At 31.9% G+C, this 27,556-nt stretch overlaps 1 protein-coding gene across 1 annotated transcript in view; it reads left to right on the top strand.

Annotated features, from left to right (window-relative positions):
- unc-13-4A (BAI1 associated protein 3) overlaps window positions 1-27,556 on the top strand; it is a 225,044-nt gene that overhangs the window by 94,351 nt on the left and 103,137 nt on the right. The window contains exons 5-6 of the mRNA XM_072530868.1: window positions 17,321-17,516; window positions 26,391-26,721. Coding sequence (XP_072386969.1) covers window positions 17,321-17,516; window positions 26,391-26,721 — 527 coding nt within the window. The remainder of the gene's footprint in view (window positions 1-17,320; window positions 17,517-26,390; window positions 26,722-27,556) is intronic.

Here is a 27,556-nt window from a genome sequence, read left to right as displayed (position 1 = left end):
TTTGGACCCCATAACTTTTTTTTGTTATTTTACAATAAAATGACATAAGAGAAATATTATAAAGGGTTTTTCAAAGAATAATTTTTACTACAAATTTGTTTAATTTTAATAATTACTCTGGATTTTACAGCACTCCAAAGTTGACCAGGTTCTTGAATACTCGCCGTCTTGGAATAAGGGGTGCAAAGGGTTTTCGCGCTGTATCTCGTAAACTATTTCTATAAAAAAAATTATTAGACATTATTTGTAGAAAATAAAATTTTCTACAATTTTATATCTATTTCATTTTATCGTAAAATGAAAAATAAAAAAGGAATTAACAAAAATAACTAAACATTTTTGAAGAAATTTTCTTGTGGGCATTTTAACTTTTTTTCTGGTCGTTTAACAATAAAAAGACATCGAAACAATATTATAGAGGGTTTTTCAACACATAATTTTTACTACAAATTTAATTCAATTAATTTCTTTGGGTTTTACAGCACTCCGAAGTTGACCAGGTTTTTGAATACTCGTAAGAATACGATAAAAATGAACCATTAGGCTTAGTTTTTTATTATATATTTTTTATTCATATAATTTATCATTTTGTTAACTTTCCTATGTTATTATTAAATTTTTATCGACCTTTTTTCCAAAAACCTATAAGGTAGACTCTTGAGGTGCGTTTTTTTAAGTGGTATCTTAATATAATATTGAGCATAATTATATATTTAAAAAGTTGTTTTCCAGTTATCCAGCAGTCATTTTCGAATTTTTCAAATTAGTCGATTAATTTTGATGTGTCCATGATCTTACTGCAGGTTTCAACAGAACAATTAATGCATAATGCACAGCATTTGATTTGATTTGATTTTCGGCAACTACATATACCTCCACAATTTTCTTTGCATCTACAGAAATTTAAGTTAAGAAGTTCGGGACTGCTGAAGTTTTGAAGGATTGGTATTCAAATTTTTCTTTTTCCAAACCCAATCTTCAAATCGCAGTGTTTCCTGGTGATAAATTCTCAGACTGTGGAAAGGATCTGCATCTTGTGTTAGCGGAAGTTAAATATACTTTTGATCACTGTCTTGGAGAATCGGTTGTATCTCATACTGTCAGAGAATCATCTTTATTTTCAAAATATAAACAGACCAAAAAATGTTCCCCAACGACAGTGAACAAAGATGGCTCAGCTTTCTTACTGAGAAATAATTCTGTTTCCCTAGCAAACTCAGGATGTTTCTGTAAAATTTTGATAAATTTAAGTTTGCCAATAAATATTTTATAAACTTCGTAAATAATTCATTTATAATAGATTTTATATAAAAAAACCAAATTATCATATTCAATTATTTCGAAAAATAATGTTGGTTTATGTAATGTTTTAAAAATAAATAACACCAAATAAATTAGGTTTTGTTTTACCCGTATAAAATTGAAATAAGATTTAGCTTCTGGGTAAAAAATAAACAATGTATTTCAAACGTTAAAGTTTAGATGTACGTCATGTCTATATATTCCGGAACGTAACGGTATATTAATTTGTTTATGGATATTTTAAACTGACTTATGCCATATAAAAGCAAAATGGACTTGCCATTTGTAACTAATTTGTAAACTTTCACCTCATGTTTTTTGTTTTTTAAATTCGATGTCCAATCTATTGAAAAATGGCCTCGAAAAACGTTAAAATCAGCTTTTTGGGTATTTTTAATTGTTTATTTGTATTTTACGTTTAAAGTAAGTATTTTACAAAAAACACACAAGAATAACTTTTGTCTTGAGAATAACTCAAATTATTAAAAGAAGTCTAATATAAAAAAATTATTATGAAGAAGTAAATCATAAATATTTGATTTAAAATAAAAATTACCTCAAGTATCACTAAAAAAAATAAAAAACTGAAAATAAAATTGTTTAAACAAATAAAATAACAAATTTAACAAATTAATTATTTAAATAATACATATTCGTAATATACACAAAAAGTGCATGCAAATTAAAAAAAAACGTAGAAATCCATAAACAAGAACCATTGATACAGTTAATAGCGCCTTCCCCCTCTAACGTTATTTTGAGTTTTAAAGCTGGCAGATTTTGAGGACCACATTTTTGAAGCTTTGTAAAGCATTCCATTAAAATTAAAACTTTTTTGAGTTTTGCACGTTAAAACTTCAAAGTATCTCTTAGTTGGTACAAACAAAGCTGCTATCAGTTTTAAAAGAAGTGATTAACTTCGTCCCTAATTGTCCTAGGTTAACTTTTTTTTACTTTTAAATTTGTAAAAAAAGCAGGCTTTCTTAATATAAAAAAACAATTTTTTACAGGCAATGGTTAAAAAGTTGTTGCTATTGTTTATAAGCAAAAAATGGAAGTGTTTTTGCAATATTTTAAAATTATTTTTATTTAAATTTTTTTTAAATAATATTAATAGAATAAATCTTCTTCTTTCAGAAGCTACCCGTATAATTACTATAACTACATAATTTTCTGACTTTATTGTTGAAAAAAAAAATTATTTGGGATAAACAAATTAAATAACTTTTAAACTATTTGACGGATCAATTTGAAATTTCAATTTTACTTTAAGCACCACAAGACCCAACATTATGTGTAATATAAAGGTGATAAGTTTATTTTTCAAAAAGTACCATTTATAAAAACCGAAATTTTGACATATTTTGTAACTTTCTTAGCAACAAATAAGGATAGGAACGTTAAAAAAACGCTATTTTGCAGGTTTATATATGACTTTATAAGTTTCTTACTCTCAAATTCTTTTCAAATGCTTTACTTTTTGCTGATGGACGAAAAAAGCAAAAATTTTTCGTTTTTAGACCTGAATTTGTTAATTACTAATTAAGTCCAAAAATTTGACTGTATGAAAGATACAGGTCCTTGTTGTAGAGGTCCGTACTACTTAAAACAACTGTCGTTTGCCTGGAGGGACGAGTGCTACGAAAATTCCGCGTATTTCCCTGGGCTAATAAATTTATATATACATCGGTATCTACATACATATACTAGAGAGTTGCTTCATGTTTGCAAATAACATCGAAATGAAATTTAATGTGAATGTGAATATATAGAAGTGCAGTTAATTAATAACGTATTTGTAGAAATTTAATAATTCTCCAAACATTAAATTCTGTTAAAACTTTGTTTTAAACTAGAAGCTATTTCAATATATAGCTTATTGGAATGGAAAATATGCATTATAAGTTATAAAATAGCTGCGTTTGTATTTTGTATGATGTTTAAACTAAATCAAACATCTTAATGACTCATGACGAAACTAAAAACGAGTTTCAGAAAATTTTACGAATAAAAAACAGTTAAATCTTACTGAATTGCAATACCTTGGAGATTAAGTTGTGCTATTTACTACATCAGATAGATAATAAAATATTTGTAATATCGAAGCGGTCCATTTAAATAACTGACTTGATAAAGCGAACATCAAAAGGCACGTAAAGGTCATAAATTTCCCTTTGGAAATCCAAGGCATCTTGGGTACCCTCATTCTGATTTTGATACGTAGTTAGTGGCCCGTTATCCTTCCGAAGAGAATTAGAGGAAACTTCCTACCAATTACAGTTGAAATCCCACGGAATGACATGCCCGATTATTGGAACATTCCTTTAGTATTGGCGGTAAATGACGCTACAATTAGCCATGAACGTGGATGTACTTTATATTTCTGTCTCAAATGATTAAATGATTTTACAACAATGTTTAGCTATTATTTGGTTTTAATGTGGGTTACTGTAAGATAAATACGCAATATCCACAAATCCAAAATCTTATAAAATTACCCCCAGTAATCACAAGCTTCTCACATTGTTAAATCAATTTCAGCCCGCGAATCATTAGAGGAGAAACGTTTAACACCGGATTAGCACTATACGGATAGAACGAAAGACACTTTCAAAAGTAAAAATGCTCTTTGTACTAGAGTGATATACACTCCGATGGCTCTAAATAAAAATACAGCTTGCAAAACATACCGGTTTACGTACCAACAAAATAAAAGACAGCCACATATTTTATATCTTACGTACCTAGTAGAGGAGAAAAGTTCATAATACTCGATATATACTGACAGAAAATAGAAACAGAAATAAAACAACCGATGTAAGAGTGAAACATAGACCCGAAATAAACAGCGATTATTATCTGATAGTAGCAATAATAAAAGAGGAAATAAAAATCTCTCTCTTTAATCTGGACCCCCCTGGTAATCATGATGTCGTGTATTTTCCGTCTCAAAAGATCTCTGTTTCTGGTCATATCTCTTAACTCATGCATAGATTCTTTGCATGTTCCTATAATTTGATCGATCCATCATATTGGGATCTTGCTCGTGATCTTTGACCTTCTACTTTTCCTTGGATAATAAGTATTTCCATGTTTTCTGTTTTTGCTCTTCTAAAAGTATTTTAATTGTTGGAAATAGACTTTGCTAAACAGCTGTTTGCTGACTTTAAGCTCATTTAGAATTAAATTATTTGTCCTGTGGTCTGTCCAAGGAATTCGTAACATTCATCTCTAACAGAAAATTTCAGTGGCGCCTTTCTTCCTTTTTTCCGCTTGCCGTAGGGTCCGAGACTCACATCCGTATGTCAGTATAGGGAATATTAAGAATTTGATCAACCTCGTTGTGAAATTTGAGAGTCCATCCATATTTTGGCCATCTTTCCTACGGCGACTTTCGCTAAATCACGTTTACATCTACGATTAGTTTCTTTCTGTAGTGACCCTGTGTTTGTGATGAATGATCTCGGATATAAGTGTGAGCTTACAACCTCAAACCGGTAATCGTGGTTATGTGTGGATGATTTTTATTTAGTATATCCACTATTATGATCTTTCTCTTTGATATGTTTAACTGCAGACCAAATATTTAAACCAATCGTATGAAATCAATTAACTAGCCTTAACTATTTGCAAGAAGGGCTGTGTCGTCTGCAAAACGTAGGTTATTTATTTTTCGGTCATTTATTGAGATTCCCTTTTCCCTCCCTTCAAGCGCTCTTCTCATAATATGCTCCTTACATATATCAAATAATTAAAGAGACAGTATACATCCTTGTCTGACACTTTGTTGTGCATGTAATTGGTTTGAGAATGTGTCAAGCACTTTAACTGTTCCAATAATGTGTTCGTATAATTCAGTTATAAGCGAAATTAAAATAAAAAATTATTGAGATAAAAATAACAAATTAAAAATAAAATGAAACTGGCATAACAAAACAGTATAAAATGATAAAATCATACCAATTAAAAAGAAAATAATAGCAAAGAAATATGCTGAAGCAATTAATGAAGGAATAGAAATAAGAAACTACAACAAACAAAATATGGAGAAAATATTTACGTAAGAGAACAGGTGAAAACTATAAACTGAATAAAGAGTATATGAAAATAGTAAAAAATGTAATATTTAAAGTAAAACAACGGTGCTGGAAAGAATTTGGAGGCAAACTAGAAGAAGGTAGTAGGAGCAACCAAAAACTATTCTATAAAGTTATAAAAGTTCTAAGAGGTAATCAAAACAAAGAAGTAGCGTCGATAAAGAACGAAAATGGAAACCTATTAATAGAAGAAAAGGCAATAATAAAGAGATGAGATCATTTTTAAAATTTTTACAGCTGGAAACAACAATCACTACAGATTCTCACAAAGAAAAAGCGATAATGAGGAATATGACATTACAAGAAACATTACATATATGAGTATAAAAGTCACAGGTAACAAAAGGAAACAAAAACTGGAATTTGCTCAATATAGCATGGAAAGAGAAAGAAGTACCTACAGACTGGGAAATAGGTTTGATTGTACCTATTCAGAAGAATAGCGATAATAAAAATTGTAATAACTATCGAGGAATCACCCTGCTTACCACAGTTACGAAAAAATTACAAAATTACGGCCAAGGTCAAATGTATGTGAAAGTCTGAAAAGAAGATATATACCGGATAAAAAGAGTTATTCAATCAATATACAAAAACACTAAAAATCGCATAGTAAGTTAAAATATGATATCAGACGAGTTCACAACTATAGAGGGTGTAAAACGAGGGAAAAGTTTAAGTTCTTTATTATTTATTACATTTATGGATAATATCATAAAAGACATAAAAATAAAATATATACTTCTACATATGAGGTACCGAAACCTACAAAAAAACGAAGATGTCATATTGTGTGTATCTAAATAATGTGGAAATACTAGCAATGATAAAAGAAGTGATCCAAAGAAGTGTAAAAATATGGAACAAACTATCAAACAAATTGGGTATGAACATAAACAAGGAGAAATCAACAGTAAATGTCATAGCAAATGATAGAGTGGATATGTAAGTCCAGATTGAAGAAATATAAATTAAACAGGTGAAAATATTTGAATACTTTAAGTGACAATTGAGGAAACTAGCAGGTAAGAATTAGAGATAAACAAAAGGATATATAAATCAAATAGATTATATCAGACACTAGGAAGAACACTTATCAACATGAAAGAAGCAACGAAACAAACTAACAAAGTGTATATAGGTCTATAATATACATCAATTCTTACGTATGGATGTAAGTCCTAGGTACTAAGTAAGCAACAGCAAAGTAAGATACAGACAGCAGAGATGATATGTTTACAAAGGGTACATGGAGTAACTAGAAGAAATCGAGTAAAAAAGTGGCATAAGATAATAATATCTCGAAGAGATTTATACATAGTTGAAATGTGAATGAAATCTTAGAAAGCACCTTTAAATAATTAAAACGGGTTAATACAGGAATTAGCATCAATAGATAGTACCTAAACTGTCTCATATCCACTGATGGCATTGTTTTAATAGTCAATAATACACATGAGTTAATAGTTAAGTCAAGAGGCGGAAAGTGTAAATTTAAAAATAAATTTAAAAGTAAAACAAAGCAAATTTTCAGTAAAGAAGCTAATAAGTATCTATTCAGGGCCCAATAATAGAAAACTTATTAAGAAAAGTTAGAAAAGTTATTAAGTTATATATTGAGCTGTACTTGTTTTTTTAGCGTTAGATTTTACAAATTGTGCTGCTTAGTACAATACGAAGTAACTTAGATGCGTCTCAATATTAAAATCCATTTTTTTTCAATACAATGTTAAATAGTACCTAGAAACCGAAATATTAGATAATTTGACATACTTCAATTCCAAAACGTGCTGTATTCAAAAAAGGTTACCATTTTTATAAATTATTACAATGGAAATTATTTTCTAATTCAAGGTAACATTTAATTTAGAAAATTCGAAAAATCATTGAGTTGTAAATAAAAGAGGCTCTGTTTAATTATCTATGGATGTCGTAGAAATAGAGCATGTTTTTTAACTGCACGTGAGAAACTCTACAAATGGTGACATTATCGACCAATACTATAATTCGACCAATGCTTCAATTGTAGTTCGAAAAAACCAAGAAATACCAGTCTCTAATTGAATTTATGTAAAAATTGTGAGATTGTATAAAGTATTAACAACTACTGTTGGGAGAAGTGTAGGACACGGTAACAAATTAGATTTGGGAGCAAGATTAGACCAGGGCTCAATCAGTCTTATTAGAATAGAAGAAAATTAAGGGTGGTATTTAACGTATGAGGATAATGTTTATTTAGAAAGCTTACATTATAAAATAGATCACAAGAAACAAAAAGCATACTAAATAATAAATAAACATAAAAACTCACTGAAGTAGATCTACTATAAAAGTCAAGTACCCCTTGTGCATGAGACTTATATATTCAAACAAGAAAATTTTAACAAATGTCCAAATATAAATAGTTAGTTAAATATGAGCACTTACAAAAATACATTAATTTTAATTTTAATACAGCATGTGACACAAAATGTGAGTACATGATATAAACTGCAGAGTAAATTCACGAAATGTTTTCTAATACTGTTCTCTGCGTGACTTCATAGGATATAATTCTTCGCTTACTAAGTTCTCCATCTATATAAACGTTGTTGCCTATTTAAAAAATAAATTTATAGGATATTATCTAAACGCCTTTTAATATCATATTTTATAAGTTTATTTAATAATATTTTATGTGAAACAGTGTTTGTATAAGTGCATAATAAATAAATCCAGATTCTATAAGTGCCTAATGAATAAATCAAAGTCTTGAACAGTGAAGATGCGATTATTAAGAATACTTAACGTGACTAATTAGAGCAAAAATTAATTAGAACAAGACTGTGTGTAGCAACTAAGCTAAATTTATAGAGGATAGACTAAAGTGTTAACAACGATGAAGTGATTATCATCCAATATATCGAACTATTTCAGAGGCTTCGATGGACTGGTCATCGAAGGTGGGAGCACGAAGTGACAGGCTAGACGGAGAACCTGGAGAAGATCGGCGCGGGATCGACAAGGTTGGTGGCATAGTTTGGAAGAGACTAAGTCTTGATTGGGCTGTAGCGCCATTGGAGAGAGAGATATCGAATTATTTATGAAGTTTCTGGATAAGGTTGGAGAGGATAACTGAAGAAGTCTTGTGGAGAGAAGGTTAAACAAGACATCTCTATCAGAAGACTTGTTATGACCAATACTGGGCTGATGCAATTTAGAAATATATACATACATAAAGATAAAAACGATAAGTACAATAAATCGGAAACATTTCTCTTGCTTATACTTTTTGTATGCTTGTTTTAAATCAAAATGTTTAAACGCTGCTATTTAACTTGTAGCCCAGTCTATCCCTATATATTTTTTTCCTTCCCTTATTTCATAAACCGAGGAAAGTTCTAACTAGATTCCTGCTGGTCTCTAATTACATGACGAGCTTTAATTTTAGGTATAGCAGAATTAATGGCTTGATAAGATGAGTTTATTGCATTAGAGCTAATAATAAAGCACAAACGTCCATTATAAAACGAGTATATTACCATAATTTTGCTATAACAATATGCTCTTGGGTAAATGCATATTTAACATTTTATTAACACTATTAGCGTTAAATAAATATGGGTAGTTACTACTAATGTATGATAATGCATGCAATATAACAATATCCTGATAGGCAATCGATACGTTTACGTAGATGCGTAACTTGATGAAAGTGACATTATAACTAAAAACACTAAACAAGATTCTGTTTAAATATTGATTAATTATTTATTTTATTTTATTCTAGACATATAATACCAGTATAATTTTTTGAATGTAACATACCGATTAAATATTTTCTTTCATAAGTCTATATAATGGCATTTCAAAAGAATCAACAATTTCCAGTAAGGAGTTGTAAAGCTACATAATTGGCAATTAGCGTTGATCGTTGCAATATTCGTGAAATAAAAATAAAACTGAAGAAAGATATTGGACAATGTAACAAGCAGTTTGTCACATTAAACTGTTGTTTAAAATAGTTGCTTAATTGTTGTTCGTTCGATATTACTTGATATATTTTTTTTTATTTACATTTACGTGCTCAGAAACTATGGCTACTCGTATGGAATCGATTACAAACAGCATTACAAGGGGTATAGTAGCATTAATAAGTTGTCATATAAAATATTTTATGAGTTTATGATACAACAATATTTTTCTGTAAACTGAAGAACTCTGTGTATCTGGTTGAGATCACTGAGAATCCTACATATTGTTAAAATTCGGTTTATCAGATAAGCCGGACATTTGATGCCATTAGGAAGCTGTGTGTTAGTTTGCTGTGGCCTATACAGATTCTTCGTATAATTGTAAAGTTTTGTTTAGATAGTCCCGTAGGGCCAGTGTTTATTGGCTGGAGAATGAGGGCTGGATTTCACGTAATTATGTATTTAAGGAGCTCCAGTGGATTTGCCATAATCTCCTGACGAATCTATATGCTTTTGTTTTTAAATCTTTGCAAATTTGAATGTAAGTTGTTGATGTGGTATCTCTTGAACCCGTTTTAACATGCTGATCTAAGAGTTCGTTGCTGGGTACCAATGTGATATGGAATCCATATAAAGGTAATTTTAGTGTTTAATGTAGAAAGGTAGTGGTAAGGTGATATTTTGGACAAGGGTATGAACGGTAGATAATTCCTAAATTCATAAAATGGAAGTTAGAGAGTTTGTACAAATGGCAATATTTGTTTCCGGAGGTTTATATGCTTTGCAGTCTATAGGACACTATGCAGTATGTACGCTGCACAACAGAGAAATAAAACAATTACAGATAAGATTGTTCTTAGAGTTGACTGAACAGCCAACCCTCAAATTACTTTTGATACATGATCAAAGTGATTATTGTGTATAATTTCAAAAAATGCGTTCTTTAGGTGTGTCGTATTTATTAAATTTTGTTAAACGTGTGTTAGTTTTAGTGAGTGTTGATATATTTAAACATCAGCTGTGCCAATAAATATAAAATGGTATCTTGTATTATTATATAATATAAATTGTATCATTTTGCAATTGTTTGTCCAAAAATTAACAGAAATCTAGTACATAAAATGTATTACAAGTCAACGTTTTAATTTCCCAAGTCAGACTCCATATAAAGTTCTAAACAAAACCTTTTGCCATATTAAATTTTATATTTCAAATTAACAAAACTCATGAATCATAAAATATCCTGTTACGAGATTACCAGGTCGATTTCTACAAACTTTTTATCAAGTCATAATTGAAGCAGTAAATGTGTCTGGTTTAAAAGCTTCAACAACACAAGCCCGACTCTTTTGTGGAGCAAACCGTATGCAAATTCCAAAGTGGATTGAACGAACAGTTTGTTACTCTGTATTATTGCTTTTGTTGCTCGTAGAGAGTCGTTTAGAGCTATATTAAAACTAAAGGCGGTGTCTAAATGCAACTAGTGAAATTCTGTTTATATATTAATTATTCTTTGTGTGGTATCGGTAAACATTGAAGTAAATACTGCTTTTATAGCAAGAGTAATCTTATTGAGAGCTTGAGCTTTCTAACTGAATCAAATAAAAGGAAAAATAAAAGAAGTTCTTTATTCACTTACTAGTATTTGTTACACTTTGAAGACACACTTAGAAACTATAGAGCTGTGTAAAATTTAGAAATCCAGTAATCTAAGATATAATATTATGTTATTTATATATCATCATTAAGTATATCTGTTTTTATTCTTCAAAAAATCACATAATGCTCCCATACTCATAATTACGACATTTATATACCTCGGCATGTTAGTAATGTTATGAAAATATAATTCTAAAATTTGGTGGAATATTTAGTAACTTGATATACAAAAAATTGTTGGCGAATCCACCATTTTTGTACATTTTAACTCACAATTTCTGACTTTCTTCTTGACCCTTTAATTAATGATTTTATTGTAGCTAAATAAAACTGTTTAAAATCACTTTAATGATATTCGTTGATACCTAAAATCCTAACAAAGTGATTGATTTTTATTTCATTTTTCACTCAGTAAAGAACCAAACTTATATTCAAAATAAACAGTTCTTATGAATGATGTGGCAAAAAACAAGCTGTACAAATAGGCGTAGTTCGAGGTTCTGATTTATTTTGTTACTCCTCCTAGTAAGTATTTGTTGTTACAAATGGTGTCCAACGTTGACCATCTGTTTCTATGTTTGGAGATTCGTCCAGAATGGTCACTTATTCATTTTTTACATTTATTTGCTTTCGATCTTCCTAATTTAGCTAGTGGTGCTAGTAGCACTAGAAAATTCAAAAGTAAAAATTTTGTGTTCCATTATTGTACACTTTTTTTTGCAAATTCTTGTATATAATCCAAGAATTTACAATAGCGTAAATAACTAATCTATACAAAACTGTTCTTCGCCATTTCGCATATTTTTGGTCCATATAATATTATGTGGTAACGTTTTAATCGGCGAAATCTACTTATTTCCACAGTTGTACTGTGATAATTAGACATCAGCATCACTTCTTTTATATCTTTCCATTTAGTCGCTAAAATTCTTTCGAATAAAAGTAAAAACTTTATATCATCCCTTTACATTTTATAATTTTTATATTTCGCTATGTTTATCCGATTGGCCATATAGGTTGCCAAACATAGAAAATTAAGGGTGTTTAGTAAGTTGAACTAAGTGAAAAATCTATCTTTTTACTGGCTTCATAGAAAGATACAACTTCAGGGCAGATCTTCCTTTGAAGTTCTTGAAGTCATTGATTCGTCGATGGACTGATGGGAACTCTCAGTCCTCGCCTTTACAAAAGTTTATTTCAAACAAGAAACCACTTCATCGATGTAGTATGTTTTTGATATATTACCATCTCGTTCAGGATTATTCTAGTTGGACTTAGATAGCAGAAATAAACAGCGATGTCTTGAAATAGATTTTTTTATGAGGGTATTCGAAAGTGATTCGTTTTGTGACCAGTAGTGTGAGATAGATGATATAGATACTTTATTTTAACACATAACTATAGTACAACCAATCACTGTCATCATTTCCTACATATCTGTTTTTTCGGTGTTTAATTTTTTACTTCTGTTTTTGGAAGTGGTGCTATTTTTTGGTTTGTAAATCAAGCAATATGCATAAATAAACTACACGGAAAAAATTTAAGAAAAATATTAACAAGACGGGAACCTTTATCAATATTTAGTATTGTTATCCCATTTCTTTGGGTATAAATTTCTTTTTTGAGACAATGTTTGTATTTGGTATATTCCATTGTGCAGTATTCAATCCTTTCAGACTCATCTTTAGATATTTCCGCGTTATCAGAACTTTCTTCGTCGAAAGCAGTGCACCCACACGGTTAGAAGTATTCTCAGGTACTTCATCAGAATCTGAGGCAGCATAAGGTTCTTCCTCGGATTCATTTTCAGAAATATTTGAGAGGTTTTTAATTTTTCTTGAAGCTCTTTTTGTGTTAGAAAACGTCTACGTGCCATATTAGGGCAAAAACAATATCAAAAATAATTATTATATATTACTCACCTGTATTAATCATCCAAATGGGCTTTAGGGACAAACAGATGCCAGCAGATTTTTTGAAATCCGCTGGGACATATATGTTTCCACAGTAATAAAAGAGTTAAACATCCAGTAACTTGTAAAAAAAATGTTGGCGTATCCATCTTTTTGGACATTTTAACACCTACAATAATTTCTGATATTTTTCTTAAACCTTTGCTTTTATAATAGTCTGCTATAACTACCTACTTTGAATTCTTTAACTATTGTCTCTTTGTTCGTAGAATTTAAGTACGCAGATGGCATTAATTTCGATATTCGCGCATTTTTGAATACCCTATTTCAATGTTATCGTTAAAAAAATCTAGTATTATTACTTAACAGGGAAAATAGCATATAGTGTATCTGTTTATTTGTATACTATTTAATTAGTTGTATTTTCCAAACTAATTACCCTCTTTTAACCCCTTTTACTTTAATTAAAAATTCGTACATTGTCCGACCTCCCTTTGCCGTTACTATTTTTATTAGACCACTGATTATCTGCCTCTAATTAAAACGGCGGCATTGACACGTCCCACTGATCCCATTGAGCTACTGATTGAACTCTGTCACTCAATAAGAAAGCAAACTTGAGGCTCAATAATGGGCCTCTAACCGATTTTCTCGGGCGTGCAATTCAATGAGTTAACGATCTGTTAAGCTTACGATACGACTTTAGGCTGGCTCCTGAACAGACTTTCACAAAAACCTGTCAGCATCTTAATCATATCTGTAGGTAGTTCTCTGTAGTACTTTAATGTTAAAAATTTACTTTAATAGAGTATATCTACATAAATATGTTGTCGAGAATGATAATTTTAATGTGGTAGTAGAATTGCATACAGCATCAAATTGCTAAATTTTAAGTTCTTGAAAACATAAAAATAAATAAATAAAAATACTATACCTATATAGCTCTTGTTTTACTAGAACCAACAACTCATTGTTTATTTTAATTGTTGTGTAATATGGTTTTAGCATGGTTCTAATTAATATTCGTTTTATAAGGTATAAAACAGATGAATTATTTTTGTTTCTAGGGGAATTAGGATTTTTTTCGACGAGCCTTTTTTTGTAAAAAAATATACCACAATTAATATGATCATCCAAATTCAGCTCTTGGTGGTACCCTAATTCTTTTTACAAATAATAATTTCTCTCCTATAATATGATAATTTTTTAGTTTTCATTGGTTTATAACAAGAATCTTAATCTGTACATTCTTTTCGATTATAGATCACCTGATTCTTCCACGGAACTATTTTTTCACACGACGACCAACCCAATAAGAGCAGAAAGAGTCTATGCGGTGACTTGAATATTAATTACGCTATTGCTTATGCCACCAAATTATCCTTGGTCAATATATTCAAATCGTATGGTTTCACAATGCTCACAATGCTTTTAATTCTCCTACAATTATATTATCCTAGATTTCTCACCCGTTGATATACGCTCTGCAATTATTAATGCAGGACTATCTGATCATGAAGCAGTGTATACTAAGTTTAACACTCTTAACAAACAATTCTCGAAAACCCACGTTTAGGTAGGATTTTTTCCGCTCAGAACTTTCGTAAATTCCAAAATTTGTGCTTGACTTCTGGGTGGCACTTTCCCTTTAGAGACGTGGACTATAATTTCAGTAATTTTTTAAAAAGGCGTGTCTGTATTTTCAACAAGGCATTTCCTTCAATTACAATTTAGTCAAAACATCACAAATCCTGGACTACCAAAGGTATCCGCTTATCAGCTAAGAATATGCGTTCACTACTGTACATCAAGAAATTGACTACAAACGTCTTTGTCACTCATTATATATCCAAACTTATCAAAACAGCTAAAAAATATATTATCACAATCATCTGGGAAGCTCTAAAAATGTTGTAAGAGAAACTGTATCCAAAATAAACGATCTTTGAAATAAAACTACCATAGCTCAAATATTTTCTCTTCCAAACCCTGAAAATCTAAATGAATACTTCTGCTGAAAAAAAATATAACATCTGCTATTTTGCCACAACAAGATACTATTTTCTATCTCCCCAATTTAAAAACGGTCTCGAATTCATTATTTATAAGACCGGTTGATGAATCTAAACTGATCCAAACAATCAGTAGTATCAAAAGCAAATATTTCTGTAGTACTGAGGGACTATCCATAAAAATTTTCTTAAATCTCCCAAAAAATGTGTTGGAAGAACCCTCCCCTGATGGAAGAACAACTAGTCAGACTGATCACATCTTAATAGATTCAAAACACGGAACGGACAGAACAAACTGCAGAAGTTATAGAGGCGCAAACATAGACTCAGACCATTGTTTAGTGATCTCAACACTAAGGGCTATAATTTCTAATTCCAACAAAAAAAATAGATAGAAAGAAATGGAATGTACAGAAGCTGAGAGATGCAACTGTTGCAACACAGTACTGGGAAAATATTACCAATAGGATAAGGAATCAAAGTCTAAGCGAAGAAGACCAGAGAGATATAGACTTCCACTGGAACAGGATAAAGGAATATATTAAGTCAGCAGCACAAGATGAAATAAGAACAGACTGGTACCCGAAAAAATCACTGGTTTGACGATGAATGCAAAGACGCAATACAGAAAAAAATTGAAGCCTATGCAAGAATGCCTACCCGCCGAACTAGAACAAGTATGGAGAGTTACCACAGACAAAGAGAAGAGAAGAAAAGAAAATACACATAATGAAGAAACGAAACCACTTAAAAAAGGAACTTCAATATATAGAAAACCTCAACAAATAAAAAGAATTCAGAACATTCTAAAGGAGAGTTAACATCAACAGAAAAGAATTCAAGGTAAAGACAAATCAATGTAGAAGTTTCAATGACGATCCATTAACAACAAGAACATACTTACTAAACCGATGGACAAAATATTTTACTCAGATACTTAATATAGAGGAAGAAGAAGTAAACCCGGAAGACGAAAGCTGAGGTAAGCGGAGCAGACGAGAGGGAGGAGGATCCACCAACGATCCTGGAAGTTAAAGACGCTGTAAACAAACTAGCCTGAAACAAATCACCCAGAATAGATAATCTCCTAGCGGAATTATATAAAGAAGGTGGCCACGATATCATAATAGCGCTACAGCAGCTTATAAAAGAAATATGGATACAGAAGTCGCTTCCCAGTGATTGGAATATTGGAATACTTTGCACCATACACAAAAAGCAAGATAGATAGAAAGAATTGAAAACTATTGCTTGTAGTTTGGATAGATAGATTGGTTCTTGTTATTTACTGGCTTCAGCTGAGTAAGATAAAGGTAGTAAAACTAAAATTGCGCTGGTTTTTGTACGTAGATCGATTTCATAAGACGACTTAGCGCAAAAGTTTAGCGATTCTCCAAAATTGACTTATTTGTTGTGAAAGTTGTACAACAGACTAAAATATCATTTTGTTTACGTCCTAAGCTTAAATTGGAGAAAGTCAAAAAGTGAGTGAAGTGATTGTAGATGGTAATTTATTGAAACCTCCGTCGCATGGTGACGGGCAAAATCATTAGTTCTAAATAAATTGACATTCTCACCACTACAATATCGATGCATAAACATTTTTTATGGAATATTTCTTTTATTAATTTACAAGTTATTTTGCTAAATACATAAATATGTATCAATAAAATATTGGCCAATTTTTATCCACTTTTGGATATTTTCCTGATCTATTTTACAGTAACAATAATGAAAAGAAATCAAAGTAAAAAATTAATTAAGATTTTTCAATTTCAACTGAGTCTTTAGTACATTCAGTGATTTAAATTTGTATTTGTGGCGATGAGTCAAAATTAAGTTTGATTTTAATAAAATAGAATCAATTTATCTTGGTAGCTCACTCTATCAGTAGCCTCGTTAATATACTGTGCCGATAACCTCGTGAATATAATTTGAATTTAAATGAATCCATGTAACAGATCGCTTAAAATTAGGTGAGAGGTCCCGTAGAGCCAAATAGAAAGATCAAATTTTATTAACTGCTATTAATACTATGAAAAGGGGGAACTGGTAAGATTGGTAACAGATCGTTTTAACGTTAAGTGTATTTTTCTATATTCAATTTTAAAACGTTTTTATTGGAAGTAAAAATAATATGTGAAAAGAAAAGTTCTCGAGAATTGTTCAAAAATAAGTGTTGAATTAAAGTTGTTTTTAAGTCTGCTAAACTTTACAAAATGCAGACCCTTTTAATGTTATAGACACCCTCGTAAGCCGAGGTTCCGAAAAGGTCCATTCAAAACAACAAATTTCCCTTACTCTGCCAATTGCTACGTGACATAAACCTTTACAAGCGAAATCTACCCAATATAATCTAATAAATTTGTAACGTTTTATTGCAGGTTGGCGCCCCTGCCCCAGGAGGTCAATACGCACATTTTAAAGAGGATCTCTATCTTTATGGGCAAAGGGCATTTGGCATGCCTCCTGATAGGCACTATCATATGCTGAATGTGGCCGGGGAGGAACAACCCCCGATCGTCGTCCTTAGTGTTGTCGTTATTGAAGCCGAGGGACTAGAAGCGAAGGATGCCAATGGTGAGTGAAATAATTTAAATATAAAAATCACTCACGTATAGTAATGGACATTCTATATCTAATGCAGCATGTTCATCAGTCTTAGTCTGTACGAATTACATTTTTATTTTTTTTTTTTTGCTTTAGTTTGCCTTGAAAATAATCATTTCCTAAATAATTTCTAATAGATAAATTTGAAATAGAGGGCCAAATGAAAGGAATGAAAAATAATAAACCATTTGGATGACTTTATATATTGTGCAATAAAAATGATAAAACTTAAAGAAAAATCAATTAATATACTCTAATTAATCAAACCATCACACTAATGCACCTGATTATTAAAAATCTGTACCAGTCCAATATAGCAGTATGACAATTTAAGACCGAGAGGGGTTTTAGACAAGAATGCGTGTTGTCACCTGACATTCAATATTTATGGTAAACATGTCATAAAAATGGCTTTAGATGGATGGGCCGGTGGAGTAACAGTTGTTGGCAGGAAAATTTCCAATTTGTGATTTGCTGATGACACTACCTTTATAGCAGTAAATGACCAAGAAATATTTCTCCTGCTAAAAGTTGAGTACGAAAGTAATAAGGTTGGTCTGAAAATTATAAAGCTAAAACAAAAATATTGGTGGTCGACAGATTCCACACTATTCAACTGACTAACAAGTTACAGGAATACCAGATAGTGGACAGTTTTGTCTATCTTGGGTCTAGTATAACTGATAATGAGTCGCCTAAATAAAGTTTGGAAAGACAGATACATCTCTCAAAATATCAACATAAGACTGGTGAATGCCCTTGTATTCTCAATATTTTTATACTGGGCAGAGAATTGGACTCTTCGCGGACGTGAAAGCCAAAAAATTGATTCCTTTGAGATGCGGTGCTGAGAAAGAATGCTGCGCATACCTTGGACAGCTCATAGGACAAACGTTTTTATTCTAAACCAACTAGAGATTAAAAAAAGGCTGTCCACAATATGTCTGCAACGTATTCTGCAAATTTTTGATCATGTGATTCGCAGAGGTGACGATAGTGTGCAGAGATTAATTGCTTTTGGAAACGTTCCGGGGAGAAGATCAAGAAGACGATCACCAAATAGATGGTCCCACCAAATTAAGATCATTCTGCGAAGCTCTCGGAGCAACCGATGGAGAAAAATTGTTGGGAATATTGGAAGAAATTGCGCTCCTCAGTAATGGGGAGAGAGAGAGAATTAATAAAATATTCGACCTTATTCACTTTACATGTGCAGGTCAAACAACTAAGTAGATGTGGTGAATCTTGTACCCCATCTACACAAGGTATTGTAATCAGCAAAACCGCGATTTATATTTCTTCATATTGGTTCTACACTTATATACTTCAACTCGCAGGCCATTGAGACGCTCTTTACAAAGGGTAGGAAATGTTGCTATCGTCTGGTAGCTCCTCTCGAAGATTGAGATGGCAAAGAACAGCTTCTTTTTATTTGGCAAGACAAGTTCTGTCTGGTGTATCCTGCAGATATGTTGATCTAACGAGAAAGCTTTTTGTCGATTTAACTCTTTATGCTAAATCTAGAGTTTTTTTCTTTCTTTTCAAATTCCTAGCTACTTATCTTCGAATTTCAGGTGATACCTACGATAGAATAGACCTTACATAAGGGTGTGGGTCTCACACATCCACTGATGACTCTTACTGATTCATTGACAGCTACGTCTATGTGTCGAGCGAGTGCTGATGCTTTCCATACTGATGAGGCATATTTGGCAGCAAAAATATAGAGTGCAAGCGTCCACGTTTTATAAGCTTGCCGAAAAGATTGTTTCTGTGTGTCAGTTTGCCTTTTAGTTTTGAAAACAATGTTTTCCTAATGAAAACGTGCGATCCAAAGTAAATCGTAGGTATTTAATAGAAGTACAGTGTTCAAAGGTTATATTATTTCATTGATTGATTAGTTTTCTGCAGGCGTCTCTGTTCCGAAGCATACCTAAATTTTTTCGGGGTTTGTCTTAAGATAGTAGGTTTTAACTTCGACAAAATTTTTTGCTTGTACAACAATAGTTGTATTGTCTGCATATACGAAAGTCCTAGTATCTACTGGTATGGAGTGGTCGATTGTGTAAATGTTATGCAATGTAGTTGCCATTGTGCTACCTTGAGCGAGACCATTCTTTTGAGTTCTTCATGTACTGTTTAGATACGCGGATGATACGGTGGTATTCGCTGACAGTTATAAAGCCCTCCAGGAGTTAATGAATAGAATCACAGAAGTGAGTCAGAAATATGGACTTTCACTGAACATTAAGAAAACAACATCTCTAAAAAGGAACATCAAATTGAAAAAATCAGTGTGAGTAGTCATCCAATAGAAAGAGTAAAAACATACACCTACCTTGGTACGAACGTCAATGAAAACGGGGACCATTCCCTGGAAATAAATTCTTGGATAGAAAGAGCAAGGCTAAGCTATTCAAATGCCACGATTTATCAGTATACATAAAATTCAGGTTACTACGATGTGATATCTTTTCTATACTGTTGTACGGAGTTGAGTCGTGGAGTCTGACACACGCTATCTATAAGAAAATTGAGGCTTTCGAAATGTGGCTTTATCGTAGAATACTGAAAATATCCTACCACATTCCTAACCAGGACGTTTTATTAAGAATGCAAAAAAAGAGTTGTTAACCACAATAAAAAGAGCCAAAATTTAATATCTCGGTCTCGTCAATGGGTTGTTGCAATTGATTTTTCAAGGAATAGTAGAAGGAAAACGAAGACCAGGAAGGCGAAGAATTTTCTGACTAAAAAATCTACGTAAGTGGTTTAACACAATAACCACAAATCTTTTCAGAGCTGCAGTTTGCAAAATACAGCTCTATCAACTGTATAAGGAAACACCCCTGTCAGACTTCATTAGAATACAAAGATTGCAATGGGCCGGACATGTGATACGAATGGGAGAGGATAGGCTACCAAAACGAGCACTGAACGCCAGAATACAGGGAAAGAGACCAGTTGGAAAGCCAAGAAAGCGCTGGGAAGACACAGTAAGCAGCGACGCACAAGCACTTTTAGGAGTCCGTGTATGGAGAAGAGCAGCCACAGACAGACAAGGGTGGAGGCAAAAAATAAAGGAGGCCAAGGCTCATTTTGGGCTGTAGTGCCGTAGAAGAAGAAGTTTGCAAAATACAGATTACCATGATAGTCGCCAACATCCAAAACGGAAAGGCACTATAAAAAGAAGAAGAAACTAGACCAGTTCTTATTATTTTCTCGAGCTGTTCTAGTATAAAAAAATAAACGTTCTGCGTGCTATAGAAGGCGAGATATTGCATATTTTTCCAACGCGCTTAAATTTGAAGTTCCATTCTAAAAAATCAGCTGTACCTATTCACGGATTAATCATAAGCTACCCATTATATACCTTTTAGAATTTTCAAATAGCTATAAAAGATTTTTACCTAAAATCAATGAGTTTTTCATAGATAGACTGAAATATTAACCATTTTTAATATCAAAAATAACAGGAACTAACAGCAACTTAATAAGTCTTAGATTGAGGTTATGACGCTCATTTGCTCTTTGGTATATGATCGTTAACATATTGTTTAATATTATATGGGTCTATTTTGTCCGCCATACTTTCCTCTTATCTCCATATACGTGTATATAATATGAAATTATTGTAGTTCTTGAAACTAGTTATACATTTTTAAGTGGAATAATACTTGAGGGAGAAAAATTAATCTTAGTTTTCGCTACACATTCCGCTGAGATAATTCGTACCAATTTGACGGGGTCTCTTATCTCTACATAATATTATTTTAAATTTAGTTTTAGAACTTGTTTTCGTTATGAGATTATTTGAAATTTATGTGCAATACGTACACCACGGAATTACATCCAATTTATATTGATATTGCAATGCATTCTAAACATCGTAAACAAAGCAATTTCATATAGCTATATGATAAAAGGTAAAATCTGCTTTATTAACGTGTTTGTGAAATATTTTTGAAGCTAAGCTTCTACACTGGCATTGTATTTTAATTTTTTCTCTATAGTGAACTGCTGAAGCAAGCGTCACGGAACTAGCAGCACAAGATGCAGTCATCACGAATAGCGTCATGCAATAGCAGATCTTCATATCTGACATAACAAAAATAACAAAATAACCCAAACAGCTAATAACACGATTAAATGCATTTCCTAACACAAAAATTGCTCCTGTTCTTGTAGATACTAAAAGTACATGTAATTTAATCGAAAAGATAGTAAAACCTCTGCCTATATGTATCTATATAACGTTAACTATAAATTGTAACAGAAAATGTATGATAATTGTATTTTAATCTGAAGATTCTCGAAGAAGATTTTCCGGCCAAGTTAGAATTAAAAGGATAGGCCGTTGTTTAAAAGAGCTAAAGAGTTAAAAAAGATTTTACGATTGATGAAATATTCCTTTTTTTTTAATATCACTTTAGCATCATCGGCTTATAATTAATGAAATGAAATACCGTTCAAAAATTCTTCGTTTATAAGAAATTTTTTTTATCAAATTAATCAACTTTTTTAATGCCATCGATACCTTTTTGTGATAACTCTCAAAGTAAAAGTAGAGTGTGCCTTATTGAGAAGTTAAGATAAATTTTGATTAAGCTTTTTCTGCCTCGTAAGACAAGAATTTATGTTAATTCCGGAAATTATTAAAAAAATTAATATTTTAAAGTAAGTTAAAGCTATTATTTTAGGAAAACTTTATTCGCTATTCTAATATTTTTTAAAATTTACCCTTGTGTGTTAGTATTATCAGTAGGTCATCTGTGCTATTCCGAATATCAGAATAAGTAATTCAATTCAACGGAGTTACATTTTTGCTGGATGCGCAAATATAGTAGAGAGAGGCGCCTGTTTATTTTTTTTTTATTCTTTTTTGTCAAATCTTCTAAATATTATATTCGCCTGGATCTATATTTTTTTTTCTTTATACAAGCAATGTTGATGATTGGTGACTTGTTGCCACTATGGAAGATTGTCACTGCATCTCTTGAGCGGTCTACTGATACTTCTTCTATTACTTGGTGATGTATGCCTTGCTATTTTAACAACCCTTGTATCCACCATTCTACTGATGTGATCGTTTTAATCTTTTTTATATTTACTATCCACTCATTTTATTATTCCTTCTTATCTTCTTCCTTTAATAATGCTCTTTACGACTTTATCCATAAAGACCGTTTGATATTCCATTTTACATTAGATTAGGGCTCGATTTAGTTTTACAGGATATCTGGTAGCTACCGCATTATCAAAAGGACTTTCCAGACAAATTGCTCTCTGATACTGTTGACGTATATCCATTTGTAGAAAGAAAACGTTTTAAACAAAACTGCAGGTACTATATGAAAGAGAAGAACTGACAACCATTTCTGAAGCTATTCATCTTTTATAATTACTTTCAAATGGAGAAATAGAAATGATATCTACTTTCCAGTAAACTGTTAGGCTGTTGAAAGTTTTAGTGACTATGCCTATGTTAACATCCGAATTTGAAAGATGCTTCTCTTTGTTGAAGATGATAAAAACTTTTTTACGCAACTCGATGAAAAAAGAAAGCCTAAGTGCATTGGGAATGTTATCAGCTGAAAAAGTTTTTCTTAACAACATTGAAGAATTTAATAAACGAGTTTTATATACCAAATACCAAATTTAATAAACCAAATATTTGATAGCCAAGATGTTCCTGTTTAATATTTTATTCATAGTTTAGTAGCCTATATCTAATTTTAAAGCCTCTTATCTACTTAATACTCATTTTTTATTTATTCTCGCATTTAGAGATCTTACAGGTTTCAATTTTTTCAAATTTTTAATCAATTGTTTTTTTTTATTTTCTGCTTCGTTTAATCTTAGAATTTAATACACGTAAGATTAACTTGTGAAACGAATTAGTAGTTTTTATGTTCCAACGTAACAAACGTTTCGCTGGTCTTGATTCCACGAACCTTACCTTTATGTTTGTTGGTGTATGAACGAACCGTTCGTTTTCATAGTTGACAATCCAATCATTTAATACTCACATCGTCCTCAAAGTGTTCTATAAATAGAAAATAAAGGTTCGAGACGGCAATCCCAGTAAACCCGAAAATTGATATTGCTGTCGTCATAGTCGTCTTTGTGAATTCGTCTGAACGAAAACAATTACAGTTTTATAGTTTTGTCGACTCTATCTTCTGTGCCAAGATCCTCTCCTAGATCTTTATGTGACGGTCCTATACGTAGGATTATAGTCCAGTAAATTTGGTTTTAATGCGACGATTTTATGGTTCGTTTATAGTACAAAGCGCAAATTATTTCTGGTTTATTTACCTGTAAAATGCTTTAATTTGAGTAGGTAATTAACTACACAATAGTGGTTAATGGTTTTATTCCTATAATTAAATTAATATTACATTTCCATAATTTTAACAATGTGTGATTTGTTTCTTAAGTATTGTTCCACTTAACAATTAGTTTCAAGTAAAGAAGAAATACCAATGGATTTAAATAAATAAACATTTAAAATGAGGTATAGAGCTGATACCATGAATAAATTATCTTCAGATTTGCCATATTAGAGAAAGGATCTGGTTTAACTGAGCCAGGAGATTGTTAACTAAAAATTTTTAAATTTAAAACATTTAAAAAAATTTAAAACAATTTTTCTTAACATTTTGGCACTATGTCTCTTATAGAGGCTGGCGCTAGCATATTAAACTATTCCAATTTTTATCATCGTTGAAACCATTCTTGCTGTTGGGTGTTTATCTACATCATCTATCCATTTTATTCGTGGGCTTTCTGTTTAAGCTTTTTTATTGCTATTGATTTAGGCATGCACACCAATTGATTTGACCAACTTCACTAGCCAACAAGCTCCAGAGCCCCACAATTACTATGAAAACGCTGAAGGGTATTGACAGGACCATATGGATAGCCGCGCGAAAATTCTGTCCCTCAACCGTAGGTACGCCGACGCATATAAACATGCTCCCACTAAAGAGAGTGCTCTGAGTATGATCAGGAGAGTGAAGGAGAGTAACAAAATTGATTAGCTCAGCGACTGAAGCTACAGCTACTCTCTCTACCATAATATATGGCACATGAGTTGAGCCAGAAGTTAAAAGCTCTATTATAGCGGTAACGGTCTTTGTCAGGGCTCTTTACACTTCAAAAGCTCTGCCTGGATTAGCAATCCACAGCGCTACTAGTCGGGGAGAGATTATATCAAGGTAATTTAGTTAAGAGGAAATCTACTGCCAACTAGAATCATCCCGTCAAACCCACCACATGAGCGATCTTAATATTTGAGGTAGAGCCAAAAACAAGATACACGGATGAGACTTTTAAAATACCTGACCTTGTCGCCCAGCAGGGTAATTGTCGCAGATATTGCGATCAGCTGAGAAAGTCCTGATATGGCTGCCGCAAATAAAACAGCGCTACACACTGAGACAACATTCCTTCAGACCATGCAAACTTGATATCCTGGGAAAACTTTTTGCGTGGCACCTTCAATCGTTGAAGCTCGCGGAACATGATGTCAGTCAAATTCTCGTATCCTAAGAATTCTTAACCTTTTACAGTTTGAAGTCCGCAATTTTATCACTAAGGCATTCAAGGCAGCATTCATATTCATAGTCATTTTATGAGGTCTTAGCGTAAGTGGCTTATGAGAATTTTTACTTTAAGTGCAAATACCGGCTTCTTTTCTATCACGGTATCTATGCTCTTCTAGGTAGGGTTTTATCTTATGATCTATTGTATTTTATAAATGTTCTGTGAATGTCCTTTTTACACTTACTTATTTCTTTTTTATTACATTTTGCTAAGCACGAGGATTTGTCGTGCGACGGTAGTATCTGCAGAGGGGATGGTGGAAACTCGTGAAACAGCAGAAAGAGGCCAGATCGATAGACAAGGGTTTAGTTAAGTGATAAACGAAGCAACCCAACCGGATATACCCAGTCTGCAAAATAAAAGAGGTTATGGATACACTCTGATACTCAGTTTTTATTTTAGTTACATTATTAGGTTCTGCATACAGCACCGTTTCTCTTTATAAGTTGTGAATTTGTGCATATACGATATTGGTCTTGAAGTTTACTTGAAAAACTGTTGATTGCTTAAGACTGCAAAATACCTCAATACTTGATGTGCAAAGTGGATGCTTCCTATCATAACATATGGATATCAAACCTGGATCCTAATTAAGGCAAACTAGAACGGACAATGGAAAGTGGAATGTTAGGTAGACGACTGTTAGATAGAAAGAGGAAAGACAGGGTAAGATCAAAAACAAAAGTTGAGGATTTCAAAAAAAAATTGTTAAACTGAAATGCTAGACAAAAGACCAACATTGGAACGCCATAATACAACACTGAAGACCTTGCAAAGATTATGAACAAGAGGAAGACCACAGATGAGAGTATTATAAATTTTATTTTGTATCTTTGGAATACGAGTTTTGATGCAATTAATATATTTATTTTTAACAAAATTTAATTTAACCAAAGTTTTAGAACTTTTAATGTTGTGGCCTGTCCAAATCCTTGTTAGTGGTCTAAGACTTTGTTTATTATTTTGTTTTAAATACCATTGCCTGTTTAGATACATTTAATAAGAAATTCTAAGAAGTGATCTTTAAATATTTAAATCGACACAATACTTTGTCTTCTTTAGTGTATATTTTAATACTCAACAATCATGTAAAAGCTACTAATCTATTGTCTTTTTTAAATCAGTATAATTTAACGATTGTAGAATAATATAATTTTGTCCATCTGAAGAACAATGTGTACACAATCTATTGTAAGTTATAGTTTAAATTAAAATCGACATTAATTGTTGTTTTAGGATTCAGCGATCCGTATTGCATGTTGGGCATCCAACCGAGAGCGGCTCCATCATCTCCCCAACCGTCAACCTCCAGCCGGACGCTTTCTGACGTCGGCTGCGGCTTAAGCAACGATAATCCCCTATCGGTGAATCAGGGAGTCGGCACGAGTGGCAGCGGCAACGAAAAGCTGCGGAAGCACCACAGCTTCAAGCTGAGCTTCAAAAGAAAAGATGGCAGGGTCCGAGAACAAAGGGACAGTATCGGCGGTGCACTGCCCGCGAAATTCATCCGAGCGACTTCAGTCAAACCGCATACCCTCAATCCCAAGTGGAACGAGAAGTTTAGATTGTAAGTAATTTTTTAAATAATATTATTTTAATGTTTTTGATATGTACTGAATGATAAAATTATTATAGATGTAACGCATGAAATTGTAACGTGTTATATGATTGTTCGATAATCTGTAGTTTAACATTGAATAGGGGTTCAATAACAATATGGAACAATATTTCAAATTTCCAATGCATTTAAATAAGCCAATAAATCAATGTACTCCAAATAATTTTTTTTAGCACTGATTATCAGTATCAGTATGTATCAGAATATCAGTAACAATATTGGCCAGGTTTTCATATATGTCGACTTTTTTTCCGAAACCCGAATTGAGAACTATGAATCAGTTTATTAGATTCCAAAAAAAAATTCTAGTCGTTATTGTGATCATTCTTTTGTATGTTTTTAAAACACATGATGCTAAAAAATGGCCATATATGACGATGCTTGATTCTTGGGTTACCTGGCATAAATATGGGAACTAAAATGTAGTTTTTCCATTGCAAAGGTATATCAACTTTATTTAACCAAATCGCAGATTTAAAAGCAAAAGGTTTTCTGATATAGGAATATTAAACAACATAAAAATAATGTATATTATCAAAAACTGGAGCGGTATTGGCAGATTTTTTAAATGCCATGTCTCGTTCTTGAAGTGAAAACTGATTTGTGAGATAATGACTACTAATATCATGTTCTATTATATCTACACAATTAAGAAAGGTTGGATCAGGAGATACAAATGGATGTGAAATTCAGCACGCCATTCATCATGATCTGATTGATTTTGATTAGAATATTTTTGATTTTTAAAGTTAATTACCTTTTCCATATATGTATTCTTTAGAGG

This window comes from Diabrotica undecimpunctata, chromosome 4 (genome assembly GCF_040954645.1).
Source record: "Diabrotica undecimpunctata isolate CICGRU chromosome 4, icDiaUnde3, whole genome shotgun sequence".
Lineage (NCBI taxonomy): Eukaryota > Metazoa > Arthropoda > Insecta > Coleoptera > Chrysomelidae > Diabrotica > Diabrotica undecimpunctata.
Note: the sequence above shows the minus strand (reverse complement) of the source record. Positions and strands in the feature narration are given on the sequence as shown.